The following is a 10,039-nucleotide window of genomic DNA, read 5'->3' on the forward strand; positions in this document are numbered from 1 at the left end:
ACCTCTAAGCAAGAGCTGTATTTGCAAGTGTCAGCTCTCTGTCGCATGTCAGTTTGCTGTAGACAACGGCGCTACTAAACCTGCCTGTCCCGAGCAGTGGCTCTACAAGTGCAGATGACGACGCCAGTGTGTTTCGCCAGATGGCACACTGGATCAGTGGACCGCAAACATGTGTACATGGGACTGAGTGAACCAGAGTAAGTTGCTACTCGGTGCCAGAGATACATATTATAAGTAGCAACCTTATGAAATAGGACCGCCACGGACATAATAATTGTGTGTTTGTTGTAGTTGGATGGCGTGTGCCTGTGCTCAGTGCAGTGAACACACAGAGTCTGAAGGACTGTTGTCGGCTCATGGACCCCTTTCTGTGGCTGTGTGAGTCTGAGAACAGTCAAGTCAAGGTCAGTCACAAGAACCACAACTACACCTTCACAACTTACAGTATCAATCGAGTACAGGCTTGTTCAGTTTACGTCGTTACGGATGACCGACTCTACCAGCTGAATCATGACTTTACCAAAGTTATAGAGGGATAATCACGTAGTTATCCTAACCGTCATCGGTTATAGATACTGCCATATAATAAATACCTGCTATGCTGATGAGTGAGAAGAAGCGATGTGAGTTATGAGTTTACTAGATGAATGAAAAGTGACGATCATTCAGTCCAGCCTTACTGGTTATTTTTCATAACACACAATACGGGGATGTCTTCATTATATTCTTGTTCTTATTCTTCTAAAATGTACTTTTTTGATCATTTTATGAAAATTAACAGTGGCAGTCGTTTCAATGTAATTAAGTGAGGACAGTTGCCTGGTTTGTTTGTGTTAATGTCATACCCAGGGTTTCATTGATCTACACACATACTATCTGTGTTTTTCACACCATATGGTCTTAGAGGTCAAAAGGCATTTTCCTGTATCACCCACAGCTTCTTAGAATCAACTTGCCTCTATATATGAAAACTTCTGTGAACATACTTCTATGTCCTGTTTATCTGTGTCACCCTAAACCTGCTCATCCTCACCCCTTTATGTYATGTGTTCTAGATGTTCGTTTCAGGATGACTGCCTTCAGCCTTCAYCCTGGATCTCCATCTCTGAGGACTCCCAACAACAGAACATGGTCTCTTACCAGGTGGAGAAGAGCAGCAGTGGAGAGAAGATCACACTCACTGTCAAGGTCCACCTGAATGTGAATGGGACAGGAAGTCTCACCTTTACCTGCCACTTCTTCAATACAAGAGGTGATCTGTGTGACAGGACAAGCCCCGCTCCAGCGTTGCCTCGATGCTCCTGCCTGTTYTCCAGCGACCAGCTTCCTGCTGAAGGTGACCTTTCACCTTCTAACTCTCCTGTAGATTTCTCAATTAAAATATGGAGCATCTTGCTTAGAGATTGTTTCCCTGTGTTTTTCCACATAGGTCTGGATGTCACAGTGGAGATAAGAGTGGGGAAGCAGAACCTTACTGAGAAACTGATGCTCACTAACTGTTCAGACATCACTGGAACACCTACCTCTGCCCTGTCAGTCAGAAATCCCAGATCTGTCATGCTACTCCTCAGCACCTTGATATGGCTATGTTTCAAATCTACTTGTTTAGACATACTTCAATATTTACTATAATGACATCTTTTAAATTATGTTGGGCACTTTCTGTATGTTATAGATTTGTTAGTACACATTTTGCATGAGTAGCAGATGGTACACATGTTTATGATTAAACTCACTGTAGTTTTCTTATTTGTATCTCTGTGTCTCTCAGGTGTTCTCAGTGCATGACAGCTGGATGTAGCTGGAGTAATGATTCCTGCTCCTGGACACCCAGGTCTGCCAACTCAGACTCCATACAGGTATGACACGCACACACATGCACACACAAACTCACACGCATGCGCACGCGCACGCGCACACACACGCGCACACACACATACACACCCACAAACACACAAACACACACACCTTCTTCTTTGGGGGTGTTCATCTCACAACTTCTTCACCCATGTGTGTTCCTGTATCTTGTTCATCAACCCTCTCTCACTTCTATCCCCAGGACGTGTGCAGACTCAGCCAGTCAGGAATGAACTACTCTGTAAGTCCATCCTGCTGATCARAGCCTTTTCCTCTTCCTCAGCATCTCTCAGTGGATCTTCTGTCCCTTATAGGGAAGTTTGATCTCAGAACAGGGAACTAAGTGTGTATGTTTGTTTGTGTGTGCGCGAGTGTGCGTGTGTGTCTGCATGTGACACAGATTGGACTTGAAGTGGTCTGGGATTTTCACGGTGACTTTGCAAGCACAGTCATTTCATGCTAAGTACCTATCAAATAGCTAAGGACATGTGTTCTGTGAAATGTGACAATGACAGAGCTTTCTTGTAAATTGTCAGCTCTGAAATTGTATCTGAGTTCACCACAACCCATACACTACCAAACAATGTTAAATTTAGTTCACACGTTTGTCATAAGCTACTTACTGTACATACATACAGTAACTTATTTCAACAACTAAACAATGTTGACGTCTGAAATCGAATAACACTGAAAGATACAGTATAGTTTCTACATTTGAGATGTTTTAATGAGCTTACTTTTGTCAGGACCCGGTGAGAGAAACAGTCACTAATAGTCGGCAGAACCCAGAAGATGAGGCAGACTCAGCAGTACTAGAAATGGTGGTTTAATAAAAGGACAAGATCTTCAGGCAAAGAATATAAATCCACCACGTCCAAAAATAAAGCCAAGAGGCACAAAATGGATATCCTCCAAAATACAAAGAAACTCCACAAAGTGGTAAAAACAGCAGGGAAAAACAAACCTCAAAAGACTACTCAAAAATACACAAGCYCTAAACCAGAGAACCTCTGGAAAATCCAATAAGAGAAATATGTTCACAACAAGGCTGGGTGCTAACATACAAACACTGAGCAAAGAACTGAGGAACACACAGGGTTTAAATACTAACAAGGGAACGACACACAGGTGCAAACAATAATTAGAGCAAGGAAAAAACAAAAGGTACAAAAAAGGTGCAATGGGGACATCTAGTGACCAAAACCTGAACAGTCCTGGCCAAAACCTGACAACTTTGTTACCATGCTCCTCCCAGTCTGAATGAAATGTGTCAAATTTAATTAGATGTGATGAATATAACATAAACTCGTACATCACCTTGGTCCGTACAATTGCCCTTATTTTAGCGCCCCAAAAACACAATACTTCCAGATCAACTGTACTGTCAATACCATTGTAAAGCACAATTTCTCCCCTTTCCAACAMAATCAATTACATGACCTAAACGCTGCCCGTTTCTGCATAATTCAAGCAGGCAATGAGCCCCGCCAGGTCTTTTTTTAAATGGCGGGTGGGGAAGCGAAACTAATGCGTGATAGTGAGAAGGAGAGATGTTGTGTGGGAAAATTGCTTTTTTTCACTCGATCTGTCCAACTTATCACCTTAAGTGTGAATAAATGTAAATAAATGTAAATAAAACACTATAAAGAGTTTATATAATGTGTCATTACATACCTATTTGAAGGTTTGTGTCGAATATGATTCGGGTTTTTAGGGCGGTGCTAAAGTGATCTTAGAAGTAAACAGCGGCTTTGAGAATGATGATCGCATGCAATGATGATGCAAAAAATGACTAGGTATCCCCCCTTACCCCCGTCACTGTCCATTTCTTGTTTTTAAACGATGAGAGAAGTGCTACACCTGGTGAAGAGAGATTATAAGACAGCAATAGTTGCTTTATGCGTGCTGTACGTTACGACATGACACGTCACGATGTAACGGAGGGTCAGTTTTTTCAACTTTTCTCCAATACTATAGAGCCATTACCATGTCGATCAACGCTTGAATAGAAACCTAGTTCACACCCCCGATTTTGAAGTCAACACAGTCGCTACAGTCCCATTAGTTTTCTTTGTGGCCTCGTTTGAATGTTGCGGTTGCGCACATTTGTACGGAATGGGGTGAGTTTACGTTAGCTGTGTGTGTTTGGTGGTGAAGGAAGTGTTTGTTCCTCATAAGGTTTGGTGTTTGTTAAAGTGTCAATGTTCCTTTGGCCTTATCAAACCTCTCTCTCTCTCGCTCTCGCTCTCTCTCTTGCTCTCTCTCTCGAAAGCTAAGATTGAGGACAAAATGAAGACACTCAAATGGATGTCTACCAATGCCAAGATACTATATTCAGTTATACAGAGCAATTTTCATAGATCTGGGCATCCTACATTTAGATCACTCGTAAAATAGAGATTTTATCTCAACCAGAATAACATGGACCAAAAAGGTTATATATAGTAAGAAGATGTTTGTGAATAGAGCCTTTGTCTCTGAGTCAAATCATCATACCTCTTACAGTGGGGATCATGGATCACATGACTGTGCCCCAGGGCAGTAGTAGATTTCAAACCATCCATCATAATTACATACAGTGAGCTCCAAGTATTGGGACAGTGACACACTTTTTGTTGTTTTGGCTCTGCACTTTAAGTGATACAATGATTATGAAGTTAAAGTGCGGACTGTCAGCTTTAATTTAAGGGTATTTTCATTCATATCAGGTGAACCAATTAGAAATTACAGCACTTTTTGTACATATGTAACCAATGTGAAATGGCTAGCTAGTTAGCTGGGTGCGCGCTCGCTCTGAGACCTTGAAGTAGTTGTTCCCCTTACTCTGCAAGGGCCGCGGCTTTGGTGGAGCGATGAGTAACGATGCCTTGTGGGTGTCAGTTGTTGATGTGTGCAGAGGGTCCCTGGTTCAAGCCCAGGTAGGGGCGAGGAGAGGGAAGGAAACTAAACTGTTACACATAATCCCCCCCAAAAAGTATTGGGACAAATATACTTATGTGTATTAAAGTTGTCAAAAGTTTAGTATTTGGTCCCTTATTTCCAGCACACAATGATTACATCAATCTTGGATGCATTTGCTGTTTGTTTTGGTTATGTTTCAGATAAAAGATTTGCCCAATAGAAATGAATGGTAAATAATGTATTGCATAATCACTTTTATTGTAAATAAGAATAGAATGTTTCTAAACGCTTCTACATTTATGTGGATGGTACTATAATTACTGATAGTCCTGAATGAATCGTGAATAATGATGAGTGAGAAAGTTACAGATGCACAAATATCATACCCCCAAGACATGCTAACCTTCCATCATTACAATAAAAGGGTAGGTTAGCATTTTTTTGAGGGTATGATATTTATGCCTCTAACTTTGTCACTCATCATTATTTACCAAAATTAAAGAGCAAGCCTACAGCCACAAACACATATTTAGTTTCACTTGTCTTTATCAGAAATATTGTCTGTGTCTGTGTGTGTTTGTCAGGAGCCAGTGATCGTCTCCATAGTGCCCAGTGTTCTGTCCTTCCATGGGAGAAACCACGCCCTGATGACTGGGAAGAACCTCCATCACGTGACTAGGGTTCGCATCCAAGGGCACATGTACTGCAGTCTCAAGGAGTGAGTCAAAGTGGACAATCGGTTGAATATGATTTGTTTTACTAATTTATGCAGACATCATTTTTTGAGATTTTTTTTCACTGGTGCTCACTTCGTTCATGAAAGCCCAAGACTTTATCACTGTGTTTTGGTAAAGTGTGTCTGTCACGCTGGAATAAAGGATTTTGGAGACAGGCGCAGGAATACACAATAGGGGTTTTTAATACACCCAAAACAAACACGTATACAAAAACACTGGGCTGTACCCAAACAAAAGAGTGAGGGTAAACTTTGTTGAAATACAAGGGACGATACCCATAATACACAATATACTATATAGCACGCAGCATAACAGCTGCACCAACGCATAGGTACTCACACCACCAATGGACATGGGAACAATAACGGACAGAGGGAACAGAGGCCACATATACTAATCAGGGGAAATAGGAACCAGGTGTGTGTAATCAGACAAGACAGTCCGGGGTTGATGATAATGAATCCTGTTCAGTGAAACCTAGAAATCCGGTGACGTAGACCACCGGAACTGGTGAACAGAATGAGCATCAGTATCGGGGGGATCTGTAACCTATGTAGTGTGTGTATCACATGATCAGGTCTCCAGTGTGGAACCACACTGGGTCCAGTCTGACGTTCCACATCCCCAGTGGAGACAAAGGTTCTGTCATTGTGTGTGCCGTGCTGCCAGACGGTCGCTGTCTGGGCAAGGCCACTGTCACCTATGTGTCCTCACCGTCCTGCACTGGGCTAACACCAAGCACTACCTGGGCTAGGTAAAAACACACACACACACATAGGTACGCCTGTGCGCACACACACACACTTAGGTACGCACATATGATCCGAATGTTTAAATACACACACACACGCACACAAGCTATACAGAGGTTAAGAAGCATGCCTGTATCTCTTTAACATATATGGCTACTGGCCATTATGTTGTCTGATGGGGAAAGAAAGTGGGCCGCTTCCCAGAAGTTGCTTCATACAACAGTGTTATGTTTCAATCACCTCTTTCTCTCAGCTGCTCAGCACTGGCTTCCGTTTTTGCTTTTGGTAGCTCTATAAAGCAGATTCTTCATGTTTTTATGGACCATGTCATACTTTATTTATTCTGTGAAAAGTTTTTTTGTGTTACAACTTGTTTTTCTTCCTCTGGCTTATTCAAATAATGTGGTTTAGACATGACTACAATTCACATCAGCACGCTAGGTGTGACCAACAACCCTCCTCTGATTGGTTGATTTGGTATGTGTCCTGCAGTGGGAAGAGGAAGATCAAGGTCCAAGGGTTCCATCTGGAGTTTGTGGAGGGGGTTGTTCATGACCACACCCCTCAGACCATCCAATCCAACTACAGCTCTGGGGTAGACATCTTAACACAATGATTTTAATTGATTTCTTGACTGAGCATCAAGTCTTCACCCACTCTCACGTAACCAGTCAGTAACCTAATATGAGCATGCACACCTCACCTTCACACAACACAGAAATCAGTCATGGGGGGATCAATATCTGAGGTATTCTAATTAATGTTGTTGGTGTTTTTAGACTCTGTGGTACCACGCACCTCCCTTTGAACACATTAACCAGCCAGTCACCTCAACTGTGTCTCTGAGAGTGACCAATCAGACACTGGCCTGCTCATCACAGCTCACCTACCATCCCGACCCAGATTTCACCAGCTACACCGCAATCAAGACAGGAAACGACCTGCGTGTCACCATTGAGGTATACACATGTGCACCCATACACACACATATGTACTTGAAAGCTCTCTCTCTCTCTCTCTCTCTCTCTCTCGCTCTCTCTCTCTCTCTCATACACATTCAATTTCTTTATTTTTTCTTCAGAAAAGGGCTGACAAGTTGAACATCACCACAGAAGAGATCTTAGTGTTTGGTGTTCAGGAGGAGAACCAGGATGTAGAGTGTGTCATGGAAACCATCGAGAAGAGCAACGGGAGTGACTCTGTCATCTGTGAGATAAAGAACACTCCCAACGTTAACATCAAGTCAGTGAGGGTAAACCTCTTATTCAGATAAATGCAAAAAGGTTGTCAGTTGCTCTTGGAAACTCTGAATCAGAACTGTCCTTGGAAATAGTATTTTACAGTCAACATGCTGATGTTTGTTTTTCAGATAAGAGTTGGAAACTTCACGAAAAACCTTTTACCAAAACAAGCTGCACCTTCACTCCTAATCATCCTTGTGCTTATACCCATCATCATTGTGGTCATTGTGGGTAAGTATTCAACTTCATCAACTTTGTTTTGACTTAGTGTCTCATGACAGACTGTAAATGTCCAATCAAGTAGCTGGCACGCAAGATTTGGTTCTGGGTTCTGAAAAGAGTTCTGACCTGCACCCAGATATTTAAGTGATTACTTTCCTTGTGTTAGGGATGCACACAATCACAGCACCAGATCAGGTGTTGCTGATGTGTGCTTATACAGGTTCAGGAGTAATGCTGGGAAAGGTACTTTCTTGTATACTGGAGCCTCAGAATGGAATGAGTTGCCTCTGCCCATAAAAACAACGTCCTCTCTGGGTAGCTTTAAACATAAAGTAAAAATATGTTTGATGTCTTCTGTGCCCATATGAATAACCCCTATGATGTAACTGGAATGATGAGATAGATGTTCTTCTTTTATGTTTTTGTTTTATTATTCCACTGCCGTACTGTGTTCGATCTTGTATAGCCATCTTGTCTCAAGAGAACCACAATGGAAATAAGTTCCAGACTTTATTGTGTGTTATCCTCAATGATTTTTTTCATGTGCATGTATGGCTTTTTCAAGTTATATGTGTGCTTGTTTTTTTTAAATGGTCGAATTAATAAACAACATGTTTTTTTAACAGGCCTTTTTTGAATAGGGCCCATAGGTTTGTGTGTGTGTGTGTTGTGTGTGGTGGTGTGTGTGTGTGTGGTGTGGTGTGTGTGTGTGTGTGTGTGTGTGTGTGTGTGTGTGTGTGTGTGTGTGTGTGTGTGTGTGTGTGTTGTGTGGTGTGTGGTGTGTGTGTGTGTGTGTGTGTGTGTGTGTGTGTGTGTGTGTGTGTGGTGTGTGTGTGTGTGGTGTGTGTGTGTGTGTGTGTGAGAGAGAAATAAGCTTTGTCTGTCCTGACCAGGTGCGGTGTGGTATTCCTACAATAAACAGAGGAAAATGGCGGCACAAATGAACAAGCAGCTGGAACTGCTGGAGTGTGACATCAGAAATGACATCAGACAAGGTCAGTCATCGTGGACACACCGACCTTGATTTATATTCTTAAATCGCACGCAGACAGGCACACACACACTCATACTCACTGATGCACCAAATTGGCCTCATAAAATGGATTTAACAGAGTAAAGGCCCATGACTACTACCCACATGCAATTCACACATAGGYTTCATACYGTACAGTTACACCACAAATAAACACCTTTACTTACCCTTCTGTTCTCTAGGATTTGTGGATATGCAGACGGAAAAGTGTGATTTAATTGAGAACGTTGGAGCCATCCCTTTCTTGGACTACAAGCACTTTGCTTCCAGGATCTTCTTCCCTGACGTACGTAGGAGCAGAACACAGAACAGAGTCAATGCAGTATACCTAATACAGTCTGCTTTAAAATAAGAAATGTTGTATTAAATTGACAGATAGGTTGTGTTTTTATGTTCATACTTTGTCCTTTTGTTTGCAATAGGGTGGACCTGTGATGACCTCCTGTATCAWAGACATTGGCCAGGTGAGATTTGATTTGAACTGTTTGTGAAATCTGCTTGTCTGATTGCCATAACATGACTTTATGAATGACTGGAAGGGAAACGGAGGATGTAATAGATTTCCATAAGTAGCTAACATCTGTCCTGTGGTCAGGACGTGGTGAAGGTGCAGCCAGACAAGAGCTGTCAGGCTCTGTCCAGACTGATCCGGGATCAGGTGTTCCTCACCTCCTTCGTCCACGCTCTGGAGGAGCAGAAGAACTTCAACGTCAAGGAGAAGTGAGTCAGTGAGGACAGGACAGGACACAATTTAGGCCAAGTGTCACTTAGCTGGTTTGGGTATAGGATATACGACAGATAAGGTTAAGGTACTGTATATAGTACAGTYGAAATMYTTTAGGTGTRYTTTAAGTCATTATGGATGAGCAGGTTGGTGTGTATAYCAGGTAATAGAGATGTCATAAGTCGGATGTATGTTGTGTCCTACAAGGTGTGCGGTGGCCTCCCTGCTGACCGTGTCCCTCCACGGTGACCTGCCCTACCTGACCCAGGTGATGGAGGAACTACTCAGGGCTCTGATGGAGCAGCCCAGTAACTCCCAGCCCAAACTCATGCTGCGACGCACCGAGTCCATCGTAGAAAAGCTGCTCACCAACTGGATGTCCATCTGTCTCTACGGCTTCCTCAGGGTCAGTCTGTCTGTCTCTACGGCTTCCTCAGGGTCAGTCTGCCTGTCTCTACGACTTCCTCAGGGTCAGTCTGTCTGTCTCTACGGCTTCCTCAGGGTCAGTCTGCCTGTCTCTACGGCTTCCTCAGGGTCAGTCCGTCTGTCTCTACGGCTTCCTCAGGGTCAGT

The 10,039-nt window shown here is 42.8% G+C and overlaps 1 protein-coding gene across 1 annotated transcript in view; it reads left to right on the forward strand.

Annotated features, from left to right (window-relative positions):
• Nucleotides 1-924: 924 nt before the first annotated feature.
• Nucleotides 925-10,039, forward strand: part of plxnc1 (plexin C1) — a 19,388-nt gene continuing 10,273 nt past the window's right edge. The window contains exons 1-15 of the mRNA XM_070439901.1: nucleotides 925-1,336; nucleotides 1,430-1,532; nucleotides 1,772-1,859; nucleotides 2,060-2,098; nucleotides 5,343-5,476; nucleotides 6,073-6,249; nucleotides 6,740-6,842; nucleotides 7,027-7,206; nucleotides 7,329-7,499; nucleotides 7,617-7,719; nucleotides 8,604-8,705; nucleotides 8,926-9,029; nucleotides 9,166-9,207; nucleotides 9,339-9,463; nucleotides 9,675-9,973. Coding sequence (XP_070296002.1) covers nucleotides 1,045-1,336; nucleotides 1,430-1,532; nucleotides 1,772-1,859; nucleotides 2,060-2,098; nucleotides 5,343-5,476; nucleotides 6,073-6,249; nucleotides 6,740-6,842; nucleotides 7,027-7,206; nucleotides 7,329-7,499; nucleotides 7,617-7,719; nucleotides 8,604-8,705; nucleotides 8,926-9,029; nucleotides 9,166-9,207; nucleotides 9,339-9,463; nucleotides 9,675-9,973 — 2,062 coding nt within the window. The 5' untranslated portion in view covers nucleotides 925-1,044. The remainder of the gene's footprint in view (nucleotides 1,337-1,429; nucleotides 1,533-1,771; nucleotides 1,860-2,059; nucleotides 2,099-5,342; nucleotides 5,477-6,072; nucleotides 6,250-6,739; nucleotides 6,843-7,026; nucleotides 7,207-7,328; nucleotides 7,500-7,616; nucleotides 7,720-8,603; nucleotides 8,706-8,925; nucleotides 9,030-9,165; nucleotides 9,208-9,338; nucleotides 9,464-9,674; nucleotides 9,974-10,039) is intronic.

This window comes from Salvelinus sp. IW2-2015, unplaced genomic scaffold (assembly GCF_002910315.2).
Source record: "Salvelinus sp. IW2-2015 unplaced genomic scaffold, ASM291031v2 Un_scaffold2013, whole genome shotgun sequence".
Taxonomy (NCBI): domain Eukaryota; kingdom Metazoa; phylum Chordata; class Actinopteri; order Salmoniformes; family Salmonidae; genus Salvelinus; species Salvelinus sp. IW2-2015.